Source organism: Piliocolobus tephrosceles, chromosome 1 (assembly GCF_002776525.5).
Source record: "Piliocolobus tephrosceles isolate RC106 chromosome 1, ASM277652v3, whole genome shotgun sequence".
Classification (NCBI taxonomy): Eukaryota; Metazoa; Chordata; class Mammalia; order Primates; family Cercopithecidae; genus Piliocolobus; species Piliocolobus tephrosceles.
The window spans coordinates 26,842,918-26,867,532 of NC_045434.1; the positions used below are offsets into that span (position 1 = coordinate 26,842,918).

The following is a 24,615-nucleotide window of genomic DNA, read 5'->3' on the forward strand; positions in this document are numbered from 1 at the left end:
AGCCATGATCACACCCTGCACTCCAGCCTGGGTGACAGAGTGAGACCCTATCTCAAAAAAAAAATAAAAATAAAAATTCATGGACAATGTATGACTTCATTATATCTCATGGCATTGTAACAAATAATCCCCAAATTTAGTTGCTTAAAATAATAAACACATTTCTGTGGATTAGTAACCTGGGTATGACATAACTGACTTAGGGTCTCTCATCAAGTTGCAGCCAAACCGTTAACTGTGGAAGGATTTGCTTCCAAGCTCACTCACGCGGTTGTCAGTGGATTTCAGTGTCTTCTGGGTTGTTTGACCTAGGACTTCAGCTCCTTGACACGCGGGCCTCTCCACATGACCACTCACAACAGGCAGTAGTCTTCCCGCGTGGCAAACAAGCAAGCGAGAGAAAGAAGATACCTAAGAAAATCTTTTAACAGCCTCTTCTTAGAATTGACATCTCATCACTTTCACCATATTTTATTCTTTAGCGGTGAGTCCTTAAGTCCAGCCTATACTCAAAGAAAGAGGATTACAGGAAGAGGTGAATACCAGGCAGAAAGAAGGTGAGTATTCTTATGGACTGCTGTGGACTGAATGTTTATATTCCCTCACAATTTTTATGCTGAAATTCTGAGCCCTAATGTGTTGAGATTTGGAGATGGGGGCCTTTGGGAGATAATTAGGTCATAAGGGTGGAGTCCTTACGAAGGGGATTAGTGCCCTTATGAGAAAAGACACAAGAGCTTGATTTCACTCTCTGCCATGTGAGCACACAATGAGAAGAGGGCAATCTGCAAACCAGACAGAGGGCCCTCACTAGAGAGGGGATCTGCCAGCACCTTGATCTTTGACTTCACAGTTTCCAGAACTGTGAGAAATAAATGTTTGTTGTTTAAGCCACATAGTCTGTGGTAGTATGTTAGAGCAGTCTGAACTAAGACAGGGGTCACATTAGAAGCTGCCTACCATAATATGTGCCTTTGTGCATATTAGCATGGGTATATGTATGGGCAGGGGGTCTGTGGGTGCACATGGCATAGGGCCAATAGTGTATTGAGATCTTACACATTTTGCTGTTAGGAACATAAGGGGAGGAAAACAGTAGTCATGGTCCCTGTAGGGAACAGATGGAATTCACAAATTGAGAATTTGAACTGGTTTAATAAAAGGACTATTTACAAATAGGTGGGCGAGTATAGGAAAATTACAAGGAATCGGGCTTGTCACCTGGTGCATCACTCCCCCTGGGCCTCAAGCAGTCAGGTGAAGGAGAAATAAACAGAACTAGGAAAGGATATTTGTATGAGAAGACCCCTGTCAGATGTATGATCTTTTGTTAAAGGATATGGTCAGCTCATGGCATTTCCACAGAGAAGGTGCCAAGGGAATAAATACCTTGACCTCACGTTTCCTCCAGTCGCCTCCTGGCACTATCCATTGGCTAAAGCCAACTAGAAGCCAGAAGTCAAAGGAGTCCACTGATGTAAGTCAGCCTCCTGGGGAACACATAGTAATGTGTGAAGAGTGGAGAGCGGATTTGGAGGGACAATCGAAAGATACCCAGTACAGAAAACAAATGTACTTAAGAGGAAAATCATATTCATAGTAGGCAGAGAGGAAGAAACAGGCTTACATGAATAGTTGTTGTTTACAGCAAGCTAGATGGAAGAGTTTGCTGACAGAGAAAGATATTTAACATCAAAACAAGCTTTCAAATAATTGCATCTCTTAAAGATCCTTCAAAATAGGAAACACATACACATTTCTATGAAATTTTGTGGGAGAAATTGTATAGATGAAAGAAGCATGGGTGGCTAAGATGACTTTGAAGGGTCCTTATAATTTGAGGATTCAGTGTTCTAGGAGGAGTGATGGAAATCAGGTAACAAGATCTCCTGCAAAATATTCACAACTCTTTGAAATGGAAATTAGGCTATTCCAATTTAGAAATCAAATTAAGGCAAATATTCAGGGTGTTAGCAGGCTGTGCTCTTGCCTGTTTGAAGTGGTGGCTAAAGAAGAGAGGCGTACTTTTTCCTAGATGAAGCAAGATCTCTCTCAGCCAGTTTTCATCCTTACTTAGCACCTGCTGGTTTGGAGTGGTGTCACCCAAGCAATCAGACAGGGGGGATGTGCCAAGAGCCTGCCCTCCTCTCCCACTGTGTGCTGCCCCTCCTCCCTACACCCCATGACAGCCTGTCCTGATATAGATGGACAGGGGACTGGTTTAAAATGACAGTCTCAAGTTCGTTTAGAAAGAGAAGGCTAATTCAAAGAAACAGCAAGTCAAGCTTCCTTTCTCTGTAGGAATCATTATTATCCCCCTTCATCATGGCCCGCCTGGGTGCCCATTTTGCCTTTAGATCCCGCTGGCAGAAGACCGACGATGAACTCTGTCGACATAGCATGTCTTTTATCCTTCACAAAGCCATTCGCAATGACTTCTTTCAGAGCTATCTCTACCTGCTGGAAAAAATTCCCCTGGGTAAGTGAGTCAGAGCTACTAGATAAGAAACAAGAAATGACTGAAGGGATTGCATGAGGTCATGGGGCTTCTAGAATAGAGTTTAAAACAAGGATACTTTTTAGATAAAAAAATCTCCACAACCAATGTCATTGGGATGAAATGTTTCAATGGAATTCTTTTATGGAGAATACAAAGATTAAGTGCCTAAAATAGAGTCAGGACTTTATTTTGGGATTTCCATGCACCCTCAGACACTGTGATTTGCTTCTCTGGGTGTCCGTTGCCTGAGTATCAGGCTTGTAGAAACTCAGACATGTTTAATATTTACAAAAAATTGTAATTGGGCAAATTTGATAATTCAAAGATGAGAGTATTAATGCATTAATACACTGAGTAAGCGTTAAAAAGAAAGACATAATAGATCAAAATGTGCTTGGGGTATGTATGTGTGTTTATGTGTGTGTGCTTGTGTACACACTTATAATCCTCTCTGGTCTTCTTGAATCACAAGAATAGTCAGAGAGCCTTAAAAAAGCAGATTTTAGCTTAGTTTTTGAATATTAAGAAATCAGTAGTCTGTCTCCATTTTTGTTATTTCCTCTAGTTTTCAGAGAATTGGACAACAGAGCAATAAAAAGCTTCTGTGGTTTGCCTACTCTACTTTTTTCAGCCTCTGTGAAAGTAGTTACTTAAGGGCACCCTAAACAGCACTGAAGAGGAAATAACTTACCATTAAAGAGTAAAGTACCCTCCTCCCTTTGATTTATATTTTACCCCGGTGAAAGCAAGAAGGCTGTGTATCAGCCTAGTCTGTTTTCTTAAGGTCGTCTGAAAGCCCCATTGTGCACTTGAGGTGGTCAGGGTTTCCAGCTGTCGAAGCAGCTACATAATTCTTTGTATTGCATTCAAGCAACTGAATGTTAGCAGCCTGCCAACACCTCTTTTCATAAATCCATTTATGAGGGATCTTTAATTCTAAACATACAAATACCTTCATTTCATATTTATATAACTTCCTTCTAAAACTTTTTATCATCTATGACTTTATTTGATTCTCATAGTCACGCTATGGAATAGATGGGGTAGGTTATCATTATTTTTTTCTACCTACCTTCCCTCCTTCTTCCTTTCATTTTACTTTTTCAAAGGAGGGAAATAAAATTCAGAGATGGTGATATTTAATCTAGATAGAGTAATATCAAAGCAAAGACCAAAGTCCAGGGCTTCTTTTGGTAGATCACACTGCCCATGAGTAATTATTTTAGGACATATAATACATCTCATCTATATCCAAAAGGAAAAAATAATAGAGCAGTTTAAGTGGAAGGTGATGATGTTCTAGCCAATTCATATACTGCAGAGCATTGCTTTTCTGGAGACACTCTTCAGGCCATACCTCAATAACAGTAGCTTTGTAACCTTGGTTTTATTAGACTGGAGAAAGGTATCAATTACGATAGCTGAGAAGAGAGTGACTAACAGGCAGATGACTGCCAAACTTCACAAATATGTACTAGAGAGAAAAAGAAGTCACCTTTGAAAGCAGCTGAAGATGAACGAAAAAGTAGAATACAATAGTCTCTTCTGAAAAGCAGAAGAAAATTAATTTGGCACAAGTGGGCAATAATTTATATTTGATCTCAATCCCTTTTATTGTCCAATAAAATCATTGTGATTTTGTGTTTTTCTCCTTTGTAAGTATGCTAATGGTTTATCAATTATTTTCAACCTTTTAAAAAAACATTATTATCAAAAGGCAAAGTTTTTGACAAAATATTCCATGGACGCCTAGTGTAAAATACAGGAAAATGTGAAACTTTTCTGCAAAGGATTGGGGTCAGGACCCTTTCCTTGGTCTAGTCTCTGAGACTCAGACTTACCACTGTCTCCGGAGGCACTTTTTTTTTTTTTTTTTTCTGGAGATGGAGTCTCACTCTGTCGCCCAGGCTGGAGTGCAGTGGTGCCATCTCAGCTCACTGAAAGCTCCGCCTCCCAGGTTCACGCCATTCTTCTGCCTCAGCCTCCTGAGTAGCTGGGACTACCGGCGACCGCTACCACGCCTGGCTAACTTTTCGTATTTTTAGTAGAGACAGGGTTTTACCGTATTAGCCAGGATTGTCTCTATCTCCTGACCTCGTGATCCGCCCGTACTGAGACTCTTCTATAATACCTGTGGGGTTCCATAAACACAGTTTGAAAACCATAAGTCTATTCCAAGCCAATATTGCCTTCATTTTACTTATTTGCAACTTTCCATAAATGGGCATTGCTTATTTCCTCTGACCCTGATGATTTGACCTGGACATTAGTTTCAACTGAGAGTCACAGAGCTAGCCTCATCCACAGTACCTCTTTGAAGATAGAAATCGAGGGCTACCTTAGTCAATATAGACTGGGATATGCTGCAATAACAAATTAACTCTGGAATCTTGATAGCTGAACACACAAAGAATATTGTTTTCTCTTGCTACATCATTTTCAACATGCATTATTGGAGGTGGAGGGGAGGCTATATTCCACACAGGCAATCAGGGATCCAGGATGATAGAGGCTTTGCCAGCTGGAACATCACTAGTCACCAGGCAAGCAAATAGAGCAGCCAAAGTTTTGTCTACTAGCTCTTAAATACTTCAGCCCCAAAGGACATCGATTACATCTGTTTAGAATTCATTGTCCAGAACTTCAAGAATGCTGGGCAATATGAAGGGAGCACGTGTATATTTGTTCACTAGCAAATGTTCCTGCCACAGGGAAAAATATTTTATTTTGGAGATAAAAATACCAGACAATTCTTGTTTCTGATCAATTTAGTCATATTTAATGTAAGAGATATCTATGGAATTTCATTATTGTCAAAGTACTGTGCATTAGAAAGGATTCAAATATTAATAAGACAGTTTCCATTCTTCTTCAGGATTTTATAATGTGACAATGGATGCAAATCTACAAATAACTGTGTATTAATCCCTTTAAACTAAGCGAATAGGGAAATCAGGCTACCAGTTCAGTGAATACTCAGATTTTTTGCGGCTTTTTCCTCTAATGGGAGAAGCCGAATGTTCAGAAAGGAATCTGCATGTAAGTCTTATCTGCCAGTGTGAATTTTATTCAATTAGAAGGTTTCCCTTAATCCTTGATTCACTCATTTAAACTTTGGTTTTTGTCCCAGGAGTTTATAACTTATATTTATGGAATGCAATTGTGTGTATTAGTTCCCCTATTGGACTCTCATTCCCATGAGAGTGGAGACTTGCCTTTTTCTTCCTCTTCTGTATCTATTTAGCATTTACCATGGTTCCCGGCACATCGGAAAAACTCAAAAAATATTTGTTAAATGAATTAAATGGCCTCTTACTAATAATTAATTGTGGATCAGCAAAATTCTGAGTTCAAATGTTTGCACTGCTACTACTAGAAAACTGACCTCTGCAAGTTACTAAAGCCTCTGAGTATAATTTTTCTTAAAACTATAGCAGAGTTGATTGAAGGATTAAATGTTGGTATATATGTGAAATAGTCCTCCTCAGTAAATATTAGTTTCTTTATTTCCTTCCTCTGAGCCAGGCCTCTTTAAAAGTCACCATGTAGCTTTCTCTAGAACAGGCATTACCAAAGACAATAAACTTAATTCAAAATATGAGAGTTTTCAGGCTGCAGTGAGTATTAATTATGTTTTTCCGTTTGGAAATAAAACTTAGCCAGAAGAGATGCTTCCTCTCCAGCTCTGCTGAGGTGTTTTATAGTCAGCTTCCTCTACTCTTGATAATTTCAAGACTTCATAGAAATGAAAATAAAGCCCTTCTTTCAAAAAGGCTAGGGAACTTCTCCTGTAGGGTCCGCACAGAGAGTTTGTTGTTTGGGGTAATTATATGGAAAGAACGGTGGCTAACCAGACTCTTTGATTCCTTCTTTCCTTCCTTTCTCCTTCCAACTGCCTAGATTAGGCAGCCAGTCTCACTCCAGCACACTATGTGGTGACATTCAGTCATGGGGAAATTTGCTGAAACATCCCTGGCAAGCTTCAGAGATTCATGGAATAGCAAAGACATACGTACTAAAAATCTCCAATGGAAGACTCAGCTATGCTGTTGAACATAACGGATCTTCAGGAAGAAGTGAGAACAAGCCTATCATTGTTCTCAATGTTTTGCATATAACTATCTCAGTTCATTTTCATGACATCTCTATTAGGTGTGCTGTTATTTTCGCCATATGATATTTGAGGAACTGATACCCAGACGAGTTAAGTAACTTGCCAAAGACCTTATTATGGTGGTGAGTGGAGTAGCAGGATTAGGACCCAGGTGATCTAACTCCATGATCTTTTTTAAACCACCACATAATACAATGTAAATGAAAACTTAACTCATGGGGCAATGTAAGTTTTACCATATTTTATGATTTAACAGGAATAGAGAACAAACAGCCTGTGAAGAACATTGGCTTCCTGTTGAGATAATCAAGATAGGCAGGTCAGTGAGTAGGTTTAAATAATCTGGGTACACCAACCAAAGTTCTGTTAGAAGCTTGGTGTGAACAAGTTTTCCAAAAGTGGCTATTCATGAACAAATAGGATACAGAACAGGAAAACAATTCAGTGGAAATCTCCAATGTATATGCCAGTGCTCAAAGGGTTCCACTGGAGCTGCTGGGATAACATCTCCACGTTTAGTAACAATTATTGAGGAATAACTTAACACTCAATGATTCTTCTAGTGTTATCCACATTTCTGAACACGTAGAAGTCAATGGACATTCATTAATTATATTATTGAGCAAAAGTCTATTACTCCTAGACGTTGTTAAAGGCTTAGCCCAACTTCCTGTGTAGAACAATGGTTCTGTGTGGTTTAACAGAAAGACCAGAAGCTTTTGCATTTGAATAGGCACATGCCAGGACCTGGTTATGACATTTCTTTTCTATATGATATTAAGTTACCAAGTCTCTCAGATTCTCTTACTCATCTTTAAAATGATGATTATAATTCTAGTCTTATAGAATCATTGTGACAGTTAAAAGAGATAAAGTGAAGAGGTGACATGAAAGTACTCAGCATAATGCCTGGCACATAGGAAGTATCCTCTCTTGCATTGATCCCTTTTCAGAAGAATCAGTCTCTGAGGAGGAAATTATCTCTGGCTTTTAACTTTGATGGCAAAGACATAGATTGTTTAGCTACGCCTTTGCCATCAAAGTTAAAAGCTAGAATTAATAACAACATCTCTTAAAAAGCACTTGGAACTTCCAGAATAAAACTCACCGCACAGCTATTAGTATTTTACAAATTTATTTCATTCCCTTGATAGGCATTGCTGCACAACTCAGCAATGTACAATGATACATTTTCAAATGTTTATCGCTACCTGTGCAATACAAATGCATTTTTCTCTTTCAAGCAATGAAGAAAATATAATTTTCCTTTTTATTTAGTGATATATTTTTAGGTACAGAGTATGAGAGGGATGATCTATAGGTTTTCTATTTCAATAGACATAGGTTCAAGTTCCAGATATATCACTCTCCAGCTACTTAACCTTGAGCAACTTAGTTGATCTCTTAATGCCTTGGTTTCTTCTTTTGTAGAATGGATATTTAATGTTTATCTTACATATACAGTTCAATATAAATGTTTTGCATATGTATTACATATAAACATGTTTGATCAATTATAGTTACTATTTTTTAATTATTTGAGTATGCCTAATTGGAAGGACAGGTATTTCATAAATGATACCAAAGGTATGACTTATGTGTGCTTATGTCAGTTAATCCCTATCACCATTCAGCTCTTTGTTGAACCCATATATTATTCAAAGAACAAAAAGCTAGCTTTTAGTCAATGAACATTCAAAGAAGGCCCATCAGGAAGTTAGCATAACGTTAAGTGCTAGGGTTATAAAAAAATAAGACATAGCCTTATCCTGAAGAGTTTAGTGTAGAAGAGAGACCTACACAAATATTTTTTAAAAATGTGGTATTACAGTGATAGAGACCACTATAAAATTCTACAGAGGTACAAAGGAAGCATGGGGACTGCTGAGTCAAATCTCATCATGAAAAATCTGTCTTTAGTATCTCCACTTGACTTCTGGTCTTTTCAGATTTGACAACAGGTCAGATGGAGAGTTCAAGAAAGAATAGAGAGTCAGGAAGACACTCAGCAAGTAGGCAGGGGATAGATCTCTTGCTGAATTTGAGAAAGTAGATTGTCTTTCCCCAATTTAGAAGTCAGGAAAACACTAAACTAGCCCTTGGTTGAAAAGAAAAAAGCCCCACACAACTTTCAGAATAGGCAGTGCCTTATTTTAAAGATAAGAAACACCAGACACCTAAAGTCTATAGGGAGCAAATAAAACCTAGAGGGTTCCTCTGGGCAATTCAGAGACTTGGTAACGACAGCTTTCTAGCATCCTGGCACATTTAAACCTTGAATTTCACCAGAAACACTGATAAATCCCCTCCACCCTGACTGTTGGTGTAAAATAGAATGAGGAGGGTAACATTTGTTGAGTTTCTACTCTAAACCAAACACCATACTAGGTGTTTTCACATTCATTATCTCATTTAATAATCCCAACAAGTTGTATGACAGGTTTTGATATATTTGGGATATTTGTCTCACCCAAATCTCATGTTGAAATGGAATCCCCAATGTTGGAGGTGGGGCCAGGTAGGAGGTGTTTGGGTCATGAGGATGAATCCCTCATGCCTTGGTGCTGTCCTTACAATAAGTGAGTGAGTTCTTGTGAGAGCTGGTTGTTTAAAATTGTGTGGCACTTCACCCCACCTTTTACTCCCACTCTTGCCATGTGATGTGCTTGTTCCTGCTTCACTTTTAGATGTGAGTAAAAGCTCCCTAAGGCCTCCCCCTAAGCTAAGCAGATGCCAGTGTCATGCTTCTTTTACAACCTGCAGAACTATTAGTCAATTAAACCTCTTTGTTTTATAAATTAAGCAGTCTCAGGTATTTCTTTATAGCAATGCAAGAATGGCCTAACATAGACAATTTGTACTGATGAGTAGAGCATTGCTCCTGAAATGCCTGACATGTGGAAGCTTCTGATACTTGAAAATGTGGAACTGACTTTGGAACTGGGTAATGGGAAGAGGTTGGAAGAATTTGGAGGGCTCAGATGACAAGATGATGAGGAAAATTTTGGAACTTCTTAGAGTTGTTAAATCACTCTGACCAAAATGCTGATAGTGATGCAGATGGTGAGACCAGGCTGCTAAGATCTCAGATGGAAATAAGAAACTTATTGGGAAGTGGAGCAAAGGTCACCCTTTTTATGCTTTACCAAAGAGCTAAGTTGCACTGTATCCATGTCCTAGGGATCTCTGGAAGATTGAACTTAAGAGTGATGACTTAGCATATCTGGTGGAATAAATTTCTAAACAGCAAAACATACAAGATGTGGCCTGACTGCTTCTAATGGCTTAACCAAGATTTGGAAGCAAGCAAATGACTTAAAGTTGGAAGTTATATTTAAAGGGGAAGCACAGCATAAAAGTTGAAAATTTGCAGCCCAGCCATGTGGAAAGAAAACTTTTTCAGAGTAAGAATTCAAGCAGGTTGTGGAACAACCGCTTGCTAGAGAGATTTGCATGACTAAAAGTGAGCCAGGTGCTAATAGCCAAGATGATGGGGAAAAGGTCTGGAAGGCATTTCAGAGATCTAAGAGATGGCCCCTCCCATCAGAGACCCAGTAGTATAGGAAAACTGGTTTCAGGGGACCAGGCCCAGGGCCCTGCTACCTTGTATAGCTTCAGGGCACTGTTCTCCATATCCCACTCCAGCTCCAGCTGTGGCTCAAAGGGGCCCAGGTACAGCTCAGGCATCTGCTATGAAGGGCAGAAGTTGTAAGCCTTGTTGGCTTCCACATGGTGTTAAGCCTGTGGGTGCACAGAGTGCAAGAGTGGTGGAGGCTGCCAAGCCTCTAGATTTCAGAGGATGTATGGGCAGTCCTGGGCACCCAAGCAGAAGCCTGTGGCAAAGGTGGAGTCCCCACACCGAGATAACCTTTACGAGTGTGGAGGAGAAATGTGGGGTTAGAAGTCCCACACAGAGTCCCCACAGGGGCACTGCCTACTGGAGCTATCAGAAGGGGACCAACTGTCTCCAGACCTGAGAATGGCAGACCCACCTGCAGCTTACAACCTCAGTATGGTCCAGCCCAGGAGGGGAGCTGCCCAAGACCTTGGGAGCCCACACCTCATATCAGTGTGCCCAAAATGCAGGGCATGGACTCAAGGATTATTTTAGAGCTTTAAGATTTAATGACTGTCCTGCTGGCTGGGGTTCAAGCTTGTGAGGGACCTTTAACCCCTTTCCTTTGGCCTATTTCTCCCTTTTGGAATGGGAATGTTTTCCTAATACCCGTATCCCCATTGTATCATGGAAGTAAATAACTTGTTTTGATTTTATGGGGTTGTAGGTGGAGGAACTCATCTCCAGATGAGATTTGTGACTTGAGACTTGGGACTTTTGAATTAATGCTGGAATGAGTTAAGACTTTGGGGGACTATTGAGAAAGGAATTTGAAATGTGATAAGGACAAGAGATTTGGAGGTCCGGGGCAGAAAAATATGGTTTAGATATTTGTCCCATCCAAATCTCATGTTAAAATCCCCAATGTTAGAAATGGGGCCTGGTGGGAGGTGTTTGGGTCATAGGGACAGGTCCCTCATGGCTTGGTGCTGTCCTCTTTGTGAGTTCTTATGAGATCTGGTTGTTTAAAAGTGTGTGACACTCCTCCTCTCCCATTGCTCCTGCTCTGCCATGTGACATGCCTGCTCTGGCTTCACTTTCTGCCATGGTAGAAACTCCCTAAGACCTCCTCAGAAGCTTAGCAGATGCCAGCGCCATGCTTCTTGTACAGTGTGCAGAACTATAAGTCAATTAAACACCTCTTTTCTTTATAAATTACTCAGTCTCAGGTATTTCTTTAGAGTTACACAAGAACAGCCTAACAGAGGCATCATTACCTCTTTATAGAGGAAGAAGCTGAGGCTAACATGAGTTATGTAACCTATTCAAGTTCATAAAACTAATTTGCGTCAGAGCCGGCAAACAAATCCAGGGATGTCTTACTCCAACTTTTTCCTTCCTCTCTCTTTTTCCTTTTCTTTCTTCCTTCCCTCCCTTCCCTCCTTCCTTCCTTTTTTCCTGTTTTACCATTACTTCTTCAATGGCTAAATTGAGAAGTACTCATTTGCAAATCTCTTTTATGGAAGGTCTTACCTTTCACAGGGGCATCTCCTAATTGGGCTTTTTTTTTTTTTTTTTTTTTTTTTTTTGCAAAAGGGTGACTTGATCAAATATTACCAGACTCAAATCATTTCAAAATTACTGTCTAAACCTAGCTTACAAATCTTCTGAAGAATTTTAGATCATTTTAAAATTGACAAACAGGTCTAATAGCTGGAATAGAGAGGTATTTTAAAATAGCTATATTCAACCACTTAAAAAAAGAAGAAAGAAAAGAGGATACTCAGCACAGAAAAGCACTTAGCTATCAACAAAATTTCCTGTTTGTCAGAAAGTCTTCATTTTATTGCCAACTTGGATAATATTGTCTTGACTTGTTGTCCCTATCTCTGATACTGGACCAATATTTCCTTTCATGTCTAGATTAAGATTTTGAGTGAGTATTTTGTTTTTCTCCAAATTTTTATATTGAAAGACAGCAAAAGTCATCAAATGGAACATTGCCTCAAGGTAAACTTACTTCTTTGCATCTTAGAGTCAGAAGATGAGACCTTAAGCCACAAAATTCTTTTGCTACCTGCAGAAGATTTTCTCAAGGAGGCATTTGAAAATTCTGAGTTTTATCCAGATAATTCATGCCATGTGACATTTCTTTCCTGCTCATTTTTTGATAACCCAATTAAAAAGTATCCTTCATGGTTAAGGTCTTATGGAGTCTTCTTGCTGCTACTTGCAGGCATCTGCTGCATGCCCAAGGCATTTTTTGGTACTATTCTTTGGGCATGCAGCCATGTGACTTAATTCCTCCATGCTAGGTGTAATCTCCATGAGAGAGATTGAGCTTTATGTTTATTTCCTGAATGTTGTATTGGGGCTTAATAACTGAATCATGAATGAATTGTCTTTCAATGTAAACTCTCCTGGATATTAATCTTTCCTAGAAATTTCAATTTTATTCTCCTTCAGAATAAACAAACTCATACTCTATTTTTCTTTTCACCACAAGTAAATAGTGGAAGCTCCTTGGGAATTCAACTCATAATGTAGGTCAAGAAATAAATACTACATTAAATAAAAAACAAACAGTGTCTAGTTTTTGTCTTGAACTACCCCAAGTTTCATATAGACATTGCAATTCTTTAATTGGCCAGTATATATATTTGTATGGTAAAAAGCCATGTGCTGGTGACTGGTTGAGTTATCTGAGTCAATATGCACAATTGCAGAAGCTTTCAGGAGGGGAGAACCTGGGGCTGAACATGACACCTCATTTATCTTTTTTTTAGTGAAATGCTGCTGTCAATTAGGTGAAAATGAGAACTCAAGCCCATAACCATAAAAGCCCACCTATTGAGTCTGACGCCTGCTGAGATTGGCATTCACTTGTGGTCTAAATGTTGCTGGCATAATGGACCATTCCTATTTCTAGATTAAGGGTTTTAATAGACTGCACAAACCAGTTGACTTAAGCAGGTGATGATGAGTGTGGCTGCTTTGCTGCTTTGGTTGGATCAAGAGAGCCCTGGGCTATGACTTGCCAATGATCCCAGAGCAGCATCCAACCCTGGGCAGCCTCTGTGAGCTGTGAGTTCCTAGCCTGATTTTCTGAGACATCCAGAAGAATTTGGAACAGTCATATTATTGGTGATGCCTGATTTTTGTCATCCCTGTTGAATTTATAAGCACTTATTAAGTCACTTGCTGTGTACACAACACTTTACCAAGTGCTAGGGAAGGGAGATTGGTGTAGGTCCATGGTTCTCAATGTTTTTGAACATAAGGACTATTCTTTTAATGTCGTATTTTCTCAATCAGTAGCTAATTTGTGTGTAGAATAGCAAAAAAAGCTTCTATGTATTTATTTAAACTTTTAAAAGAGTTGAATTTTAAAATAACAATCTATGTATAATAGTTAATCTGTTTGGAGGATATAAATAATATTGGTGGCCCCTAGAAAATGATGAACTACATGGAAACTGATTCTCGTTCTTGTTACCCCTTTCAGCAAATTCATGGTGATTCAGGGTACAAACATTGGCTCCAGGGCCCCCAAGTTGGAAAATGCTGATGCAACTCCATAGATGGAACACAGTCATAGTAATATAAGTGGTATTTTTTGGATTTTTAACTTTTAGAATAAAAATTTGGAACTATGTAATTGTTCAATTCTGAACACCATCCAACATCTCAGTCCTGGGGTTATCTGAAGAAAAATGTTCTTAAAGTGAAATAGGTATTTTTCTCTTTGATTTCTTCACCCAAATTTATGCCATATTTTGGCTTGCTTCATGCCCTGATCATAACATTTTTTAACCATTGTATATTTTTCTTGGAGCTTTCAATTATCTTTTATTTTTGGTGGTTTAGATTAAAAATATGTCTTCCTTAGAATATTTCTAATATCTTCTTGCTTCTTGCCTACTCTGTTGCTTTGGATCTAGTGTATTCTACTTAAAGATATTATTTTTGAAGTCTATGTTTTGTCTTGTAATATAAACTGATTTCTTTCCAGATCTGATACATATCTGTCATTTTGGGATTTCTTTTCATTGGATACCTGGTTAATTACATCATCTTTCATCATGCATCTTCTCTTGATTGTAACCCTCATTGGGCTGGAATATAGCTTCAAGAAACTTCTGAAGAATGAATCTATAGGAGGTAAATATTCTTTGAAAATTTGGGTATTAAGTTTAGTTTGCAAAAATTTGATCTCAGAATATTGGTGGCACTGTGCCATTGTTTTCTAGTGTTTCTGATGAGATCTGTGATATAAGCCTGATTCTAGTCTTTTGAACATAGAGTTGCCAAATAAAATACATGATGCCAGCTAAGTTTAATTTTAACATAATCACCAAATAATTTTTGGTGTAAGTATTTACCCTGAATGTGCAATATTTCAGGCATACTCAAACCAATAAATTATTCATTATTTGTCTGAAATTCAAATCTGTGTGTTGTATATTTTTTCCCCCTAAATGTTGCAACCCTATTTGAAGGTCAGCCACTCTTCCTCTTCTAAATGACTTTTGAATCTTCTTACTACTCTTTCTGTTTTGAAATCTCTTAAAGATGTGCTTAAATGTGGCTTTAAAAAAAATCTATGCAACTCAGCACTTTGTTGGATCTTACAATCTCTTTCAGCACCAGGGAATTTTCTTCTATTACTTCCTTTAATAATTTTCTTCCCTTCATTTTATCAGTTTTCTGGAATTCTAATTAGCTTGATGTTGGGCCTTCTGAATTGCTTATGTAAGTCTAGTCTTCTTATTTCTGTTCTGCACATCTATCTTTTTGTTTTATGTCCTGGAAATTTACTTAACTTTGTATCTTAAAGTTTTTGGTTATCAAAACTTTAATTTCTAATAATTCTTTACTGCTCTTTTAATTTTAATTTTCTTGGGATCTTATCTTTAATTTGTGGATGTGCCTATTCTCATATGTCTTCAAAGATGTATGAGTTTTTTGTTTTGTTTTGGTTTAAATTCTCATCCATTTCCTGAATTATTTTTGTTTTCTTTGAGGTCAATTCTGACTATCTCAATCTTTGTTTTTCAGGCTGCTACTTTACTCTCATGTGTTTGGAGATCATTTATCCACATTTAAGAATAAAAAACAAGGTAAATAATTCTAGGCAATGGATAAGGTTTCCTTTGTTTTGTACTTGTCCCCTAAATATACAAGAAGCCCTACATGTGCAGGTGGATTTTACCAGACTCTGATGAATGAGTGTAAGTGACAGCACTTGGAGTCTTCTATATGTGAAAATGAGTAGTATTCTAACATTTTAATGCTAACTGGTCTAGCTCTTCCTAGGCAATTGATCTACTTATTCTTTTTAAAGACAACAGACACATTTTCCCTTTCTAGGATTACAGCTGTGCTTTCTGCTGCTTTTAGGAGACTGCACTTGTCCTCTTACCTGGTTGTTCTCTAGACAGAGTTTTGATTTATGCTGTTTTTTTGTTTGTTTGTTTGTTTGTTTCATTTTTGTTTTTTTTGACTTCCATTCTCATTCTTACACTTGCCTTCTTGTTGATTCTAAGTCCGGAATGTAATTTCCTCTTGCAAATATTTTGGCCTGCAAATTCTTTTGCTTTGTTCCATCTGCTTTTTATTGTCCAGAAATTTATTGTAATCATGAATCCATCAGTGATACCCTCTCATTTTCCTCACTATTATGGGTTTAGTGTTTTAAGATAGTTCTCAGGGAATACTGGGAGGGAGAGAAGACAAATGCATGTACTCAGCCTACAATCTTGAACCAGAAGTTCCATCCTTTAATCTACTGTCTATCATTTTATTATGAATGTCTTATGATGAAAATATTTTATATCTGCATGGGTGAATTTTGGTTTGCAAAACACACTTATGTGTAGTCTCATTTATTCCTCAGAAGTTGGAACACATATTTTTCTTACACATTTTTGAAAATAATAAAATGACAAAGTAAATGTGAATGTGCCTGGCACACTACCTAGGATAGAATAGCTGCACAATAAATATTATGTCTCTTTTATTATTTTATTTTCACAATGTAGAGTTCAGGCACATTTCTGTAATATTGGTATGAAGACATATTTGGATATGTATTGTTTGAAAAAGATATAAAAACAGTTACCCGTACCTTACGATTAGAAGCAAAGTAATTTTTTCATTAAACTTTATTATAAGCTTAATGAGAAAATTCTCAGAAAACATTTGGAACTCAGGGATAAAATTCACCACAAAACTGATGACATTCTTTACATTATTGTAGCTAACACTGTTAAAAATTTTAATACACTGATATAGCTATGGGTTTATTCAACTATAGAGTTATTAAGTCATGAAAATGCCACATGACTGTAATCCATAGATGCGATCTCTGAAGATCAGAGGAGTTAAGACGTTTTCCCAGCATTACATAGCATGTAAGTCACAGAGCCAAAACTCAAACCCAAATCTTTTGACTTCAAACCAGTGCTCTTTTCTCCACAGCACAGATTCACAGGCTTTTAAAAGGAAATGTAATGCATAAGGCTGAGCTTTTTTTCTTATAAATATTAATAACTATTAATAATGCTTCATTTGCAGTGAAATTGTATGCTTTAACGAGCCAAGTCATCAATGGCGAGATGCAGTTCTATGCCAGAGCAAAACTTTTCTACCAGGAAGTACCAGCCACAGAAGAGGGTATGATGGGAAATTTCATTGAACTGTCCAGTCCAGATATCCAGGCCTCTCGGAAATTTCTTAGGAAATTTATTGGGGTGAGTTATTCAACTACAGCTTGATGAGAAGGCAAAGTCATTGCAAACACTCAGCTCGCACGCCTCTGTGTTGTTACTTAAGTCACGACTAAGCCATATGACCCAGCCAAGAGTTCTGCCTGCAAGCCTGTTTTAAGATGTTCAGAAAGGATGAACCGTTTATGATATGATTAATATAGTAACACTGGTTTATCCCACTTGGCATTTCACTCTCCTATCACTAATCTTACATGCTCCAGAGGAAGGTGAATTAGCAGTGTTGATATAAAATTTGGGAATGAAGAAGACATCTCTTTTAGAGTCTCATAAACATTTCATACCCAAATGATTGATGAGAGATCATGCCCTTTGGGATCTTGGGTTGACTTATTGACTCCCTGTAATAAAAATGAGATGTTGGAAGGAAATACACGATTATATTCAGTTTAAAAACAATGAAGGTAGAATCCTTTTATACTATTTTATACATAGTTTTGATTTTACCTTGAAAGAATGTTACCCTTTTGTAGTCCTGCATTGGGTCAACCCCTACTTCCTTACTGTCGTGTCATATGAAGACAGACAGTATATTGTAGGAGTCAAAATTTTGGGCTTTAAGGCTATTGTGGTTCTTCTGCTTAATGTATAAGCAACTTTGAGCTTGTTACTTAAATGTACCAAGTGTCAGTTTTCTCTCTTGTGACTAGGGCATGACAATAGAAGCTACTTCACAGGATAGTGTGGAGATCAAATGAAATAATACATGTCAGGTACCTGCTTTAGTGCACAAAATTAGTACCCAATAAAGTTAATTTATTACTATTACTACTAAAAACAGGCTTTCATATAATGTATTCATTCTATTTTAAGGAACTTCATTTAGTTGCTAGAAAAGACTTAACCCTCAAGAAAGACTGGGTGTGGTGGCTCACACCTGTAATCCTAGCACTTTGTGAGGCCGAGGTGGGTGAATCACGAGGTCAAAGTTCGAGACCAGCCTGGCCAATATGGTGAAACCCTGTCTCTAGTAAAAATACAAAAATTAACGGGGCGTGACATTGCACGCCTGTAGTCCCAACTATTTGGGAGGCTGAGGCAGAAGAATCGCTTGAACCCGGGAGGTGGAGGTTGCAGTGAGCTGAGATCGTGCCACTGCATTCTAGTATGGGTGGCAGAGCAAGACTCCATTTCAAACAAACAAACTAACAAAACAAAACAACAGCAGAAAAGACTTAACCCCCAAGATAAAGCTGCTGTTAGTTCTATCAAAGATGCAAAGTTCTAATTGGTAACAAGTTTTGTTCCAACACATTACAAAGTCATTGGTTTGAGATTTGGTGCCCATTTTATTCTGATAAAGGAAATATAAACATTAGGCCATCAACCAATTTAGTAGCAAAACATTAATATCTCTAGTGTTGAGGTGAGGTTCACTTCAAATCCAATCTTCCTGGAGCACCCAGTGTGTGAGTCCAGAGCCTGACAGTGGATAAAAATGTGATCGGGATGATGTATTTACTGGGGCCAAAGTGTCTGGACATTAGCTTCCGCCATAAAAGACTAGAGAGTCTAGGGATGAAGACCGTGGATATTTACAGGTTAGGTTAACTTGGAGTATTTCTAAATCAGTGCTACTGACTGGCTTCACTGAATGCTGTTTCTGAGAGAGTCAATCTGCTAAGCACTTTAGAAGTGTTGTCTCATTTACTCCTCATGCGAATTCTTGGAGGTAAAAGTGCTATTATTAACTCTGTTTTTATAGTTGTGGAAACTGAGGCTTGAAGAGGTTAAATAAGTTGTCAAGATTACACAGCTGGTAAGAGACAGAATGGGGAATTAAGCCCAGCCAGGTCTGCCTGACACCAAACTCCCTGCTGTTAACCATGACATATTTTTTCCATTTGTCTCATGAAACTGAAAAATCCCTGCTTTATTTATTTATTTATTTACTTTTTTGGTGGACCATAGACCTTGACTCTCCTCCGGCCTGGCTGAAAGCAATCCCTCCTGCTTACCTCGTGGTGAGGCCGACTTTGATCCCAAAGCATTTCAGAAGCTTAGTTAGTAATCCAGCTGTCTTGTCACTCCGTGTGGAATGCCAAGCTGACCACAGGGATGCTGGTCAGACAGAGCCCACAAGCACGCCCACAGACCTGGGAAAGGAAACAGCCTTGTGCTAGCATATTTATGTTGGAAAAGAGGCAGCCTGCTCCTTTGAAACAAATATAAGGAGTCCTTTTTAGTAGACAAGGCCCATTGTAAAACTGTGACTTCTAAGTACAAACACAGTCCTTTTTAAGGACTGATATTCTGGTACTTTGACCTTCATACTCTAATCTACTAGATTAGTATTCAGGTCAAGATACAAAGAGTTAGGGAATACGAGTATCTGACATGACTTATTCTCGTGTCAACTGCGAAAAGAAGATTGTTTAAAGTTTTGCTTTCCTTTCAGCACTTAATGACATGAGACAGTGGGAAAAGGTGTTTAAACTAGTTGCAAATGTATTTACTTTAGCAAATAAACAAATGATACCAAGATGATGTCAATGCCATAGTTGATAACTTTCCTGTTTTAGCTTTCTAGTGGGCAAAAGTAGTAATTCATAAAAAGTCCTCAGTATTTATTTCATAGTATTTATTTTCTGACATTTCTCAGAGATTGGGTAGCTAAAAAATCTGGGTCTACTAACTTGTTATATTTTATAGTTTTTATACAGTGACATGAGGCCCTTTCATTTTAGTATTTTAGCTCCACTGGATAAACCTAAAATAATGTTCTTCAAAACAAAGTACATAGGCAGAATCAAAACTAAACTGAAATTCCTAATAATGTTTTACTAGTTTATATGGATTCATAAATATAAACATGGCATAATAAATGAAAATGAAAATAATGAAATGGGCTCACGCCTGTAATCCTATCACTTTGGGAGGCCGAGGCGGGTGGATCACCTAAGGCCAGGAGTTCCAGACCAGCCTGGCCAACATGGTAAAACCCCATTTCTGCTAAAAATACAAAGATTAGTGGGGTGTAATAGCTAGCGCACACCTGTAATCTGAGCTACTCAGGATACTGAGGCAGGAGAATCACTTGAACCCAGGAGGTGGAGGTTGCAGTGAGCTGAGATCCCGCCACTGCACTCCAGGCTGGGTGACAGAGTGAGACTCCATCTCAAAAAAAAAAAAAAAAAAAAAAGTCTTGTTTTAAAATCATACATTGCATGTAGTTCTAGTCATATTCATTCAAGGGCATCAGATTTCAATACAATCACAGTTTCAGGCAGCCATGGTGTCCAATAAAGTTCAGGGTGCTTTGTTGTTCCAGGATTCTACTTCTAAAACCGCTTTCTACACTAATGAGAGCAACACGACCAATAGAGGCTTTTAAGGCCAAGTAATAATAAGAAAAATTTGAAATAAGAATCTCTTATTGAGCATACACATTTTTAGTAAAGTCATTTCTAATAATGACATAATTTTTCCATCTACTGCCCATCTTTTTGTTATGAATTTACTTAGAAGATGCTTCTTTCACAGCATTCATACTTAGGCCTTTTTCTGAATTAGCTTAGTCTAAATTATATTTGAATGTGACATGTGGCACAGTGTAAGTAAAAATGGCAAACACATGGCAGTATACTACCACTTCCCCTTCTCATGCTTGAGGCAGACATCACTAATCTATCATAGATCTCTTTTCTACTGTCTAAATGAAGCCTTATAATTCTTTGTAACATAGCATTAGACAGATATTACCAAGAGAATCAGAGTTATCACTTGAGGTGACATCTCTAATGTAGAACTGGCTTTGGATTCAGACAGTTCCTGTTCTAATTCTAATTCTGACATTAGTTATGAAATATTAGAAATCGGAATTTTCTCATCTTCAAAATGAGGATAATAATCTGTATTATGGAGTTTTCTTATTATAATTATTATAGCTAAGAGCTTGCTATGTATAAATAATAATTGTGGCTATTATTATTCCATTTTGAAAGAAGTTACAGTTCCTTCACTTTTTGTTCTTCATTGTAATTTCCTAGCATAACGAAGGCCATTTGGGTGGACTAGAAAGCTGGTTTTCTGATGTTTCCCTCTGTTTGTATTTCACCTTTGATCCTTAGCCAATTTTTTTTTTATTCTTAGTTCCTGAGAAATCAAGAGTAGGCTTTTCCCTTAAGATCTTGATTGGCAACTTCAAGTATCTTGTTACTGTAATTTCTAGCACAAAACTGCTTCAGCAGCCATCCCAATTATGACCAAATAATTTAGACCAGCTGAATCTTCATAAATCAGAAACGTTTTTTAAGTTTTATGGAAGCAAGTTTGAGAAAGTTTGCATTGGCTGATTTCTCCCTACCTCCACCATCTTCCCATCCCCTCACTCCCAGCTAATTTAATGCACAGATGTACTTAAAAAAACTGTTTTTAGAATTTTTATGCCAAATAAATCATGTAGTTTCTGGTACCAAAAAAACCCAGAAAACAACGTTTAGCATTAAAAGACACAAGGAAACTTTGTCGAAACTATCTTTTATCCATGTGAACTTGCTGTGTGCCATCAGGGCTGTATTTGAAATAAAATCCTGGCCAGGAATGGAAAAGTTAGCATTGTTCAGCTCAGGTTCCCAAACTTACCATCCATCCAAGAGGAGTAGATAATTCAGAGCCTTCAAAATTTGCCTACAAAAGATAAAATTCAACTATTTCAAACTGAAATGTTTCCATTGAATGAGTCTTTAATTTTAAAACTCAGGAGGGTTCTCACTGTTTGGTTCTTTTTTGCTTACATGGCAATAATCTATAGTGTAGAACCATTTACCTATGGATTTGTCTCAAATTTAGTCATTAACGTTTAATCTTCATAGGGCTAACAATGGCTCATTTTTTTTTGGAGAAAATTACCAAGTGTGTAAACCTAAGATACTATTTTTAAAACATCTCATTTATAATTCTTTATTTGGCTAAAGAAAGCAGGACTAGAAATATTTAGATTTTTTTGAAAAGATAATTGAATGTATATCTTGATTGTGGTGGTAGGTGCATGGCTATATTTGTCCAAAATTATCAAATTGTACACAAGAAATGGTACATTTTATTGCATAAAATTTACCTAATAAAGTTGATTTAAAGAGGTAACTAGGGTGTGCAATTTTCAAGGATGGGTCTCTGTACTTGAAATATCAAGGTGCCTTTCTGCAGGGGCCTGGGAGAGCTGGAACAGACTGTGCCTTGGACTGCGGCTCCGGGATAGGAAGGGTCAGCAAACACGTCTTATTGCCTGTTTTCAACAGTGTGGAGCTGGTGGATATGATGGAATCCTTTCTCCTTGAAGCCCAGAACTACCTGCAGGTCAAAGGTGACAAAGTAGAAAGCTACCACTGCTACAGCCTGCAGGAATTCACACCCCCTTTCAGGAGATATGATGTCATCTGGATTCAGTGGGTCTCTGGTTAGTCCTGCATGACTTTGCCTCTGCTATTCTCCCCTTTTCAGCCAGAGAAGACAGTGCTTGGGGCTAATGAGAGCACCAGGGAAGAGTTAGCTGTAGTACTTCGAGGAGTTAGCTCCCTTAGGTGTCATGTGAACTCCCACAAAACTCTGATCTTCCAGATTTCTCCCTTGACATTTTCTGTACAATAAATTTACATTTCTTTGAGGATTTACGTTGGTTCTTGAACCAACCTAAATGGAGCAAGTGCCTTTGGACCAACCTAAATCCTCGAAGAATCTAAATACTTGAAAAAATTTCAAAAGTGCAGTCAAAAAGATTAATCCCCATTTATTGGCAGAACTAGACATTCTTAGATTTAAATCCCCAGGAAATGAGACAGCAGTGAATTCAATTTTTGGGTGTGTGTGTGTGTGACACAAAGATATAGTAATACAGGGGTTCTTCAGGGGACAGGGAGGGACTTTTGGGGGTAGACAATAATTTATCTCATGCCTATGAGGTTGACAGGCGAGGTAGGATAATATATTTTACAGACAGGGGACAGAGCCTTCTCTAAGAGGATATGTGTCCCCTTATCTAAATTTTCAAAGCCTCTTGTAACTGAACGAGGCTATTAAATAATTCATGAATGAGTGAACAAATGGTCTCCTGATTCTTAGCCGTGTTCTTCCCTACTCACCTTCCATCCTCCCTACCATATCATCCTGTTCCCCCTCCACTTGGTCCCCCTTGTAGGGCACCTGACTGATAAGGACCTTCTTGCATTTCTTTCCCGGTGACGAGATGGCCTGAAAGAAAATGGCGTCATCATATTGAAGGACAATGTGGCCCGAGAGGGCTGTATCCTCGATCTCTCTGACAGCAGTGTGACTCGGGACATGGACATCCTCCGGAGCCTCATAAGGAAGAGTGGGCTAGTGGTGCTGGGCCAGGAGAAGCAGGACGGCTTCCCAGAGCAGTATATCCCCGTGTGGATGTTCGCACTGCACAGCAACAGACACTCCTGAAAAAGCAGTGGGAATGAACGCCTGGACTGGGCAGTGGTGCTTTGGGACAGGGCTGCTATCCTTCCAGGTGCCCCTTGTAATGCAGATAGGGAAGGTGAGAAAAGGGATACAATGTATGTCTGGAAATAATTTATGATATAATATGCACCTGTTTTCAGTGGTTATACAATGCCCCACACTGATGAGACATGCACAAATTCTGTGGATTTTCTGGAAAAAAAAAAGTGAAATATCAGGAAACATGCTTTAAATCTGTTTGTATGTGTCTAAACTGTACAAGCGTGCATGAAAACAGAAGGCATAAAAGACAGCTGGCCTGCATCAATATTTGTAAAAAATCGTCTTTAACAACATCCTTGGCAAAAATGGTGTTTTTGTTTTTTTCATCACAAGATGAAATCAGCATTCTGTGGGTCAAGGAAAACAAATAATTTAGCTTTGGGGGTTGTTCAAACAAAGCATTTGTTTACTCAAACACACACACACACACACACACACACACACACACACACATACACACACAAAAAGGAAAAGAAACAATGCCCACATATTCCAAACTATCTTGTTCCCTGATAATTATTATTACAGAGTATTCTGGTGGGGGCGGGGGTGGGAGAAAATCTAGACTCCTTTCCCCACCTTCATGTTAGTTACATTATACTTCCTTCCTCTTTGGTACTACTACTTCTCTTGAACAAACATCTCCCTCTAATTAAGAAGACACTAGTCAAAATCATCTTGTGAACACAAGTCCATTATTTAATTTTGTCTTTAGCCTTTCTCTTGGCAGAAAAGGTATTTGGTTTCACTTTCTATTTTGGGTCAGTTTTACTACTCAGTGATGTAATATGGATGTAATTTGATAACAGAGGTCTGCATTACAGTGATGGGAAGTATCTCCTTTCAGGAGAAAATGTTGTGCCCTGAAATTTCAGCCTTTAACATATAAGTAAATATCATTGATAATCTAATTTTAGTCTTTGGTTTTCAACATTACTTGGTTCATTGCAGCTGCTTCTGGGGTCTTGATTGATATGAATATATATTGAAAAGAGAAGCAGCAAAACAAATGGACAAGGAAACGATAAACCTGAAAGCTGAACTAGCAGGACATTGGTTTAATTAAAAATAATCTAAAATTAGTCAAAAAATGTAATTCAATTTTTATTAGCAGAATGCTAAATATAACTGCTGTTGTCTTTAAAACACTTCAACATCTTCACATCGAAGCACATTTGTGCTTGATATG

General features: G+C 38.1%; 1 protein-coding gene across 1 annotated transcript; it reads left to right on the plus strand.

The window, feature by feature from the left end:
• Positions 1-2,325: 2,325 nt before the first annotated feature.
• Positions 2,326-23,366, plus strand: METTL11B (methyltransferase like 11B). The gene is given in 4 exon segments (XM_023207045.1): positions 2,326-2,479; positions 16,747-16,922; positions 22,107-22,356; positions 23,095-23,366. Coding segments are annotated over 4 exon segments (852 nt in total).
• The last annotated feature ends 1,249 nt before the right edge of the window (positions 23,367-24,615 follow it).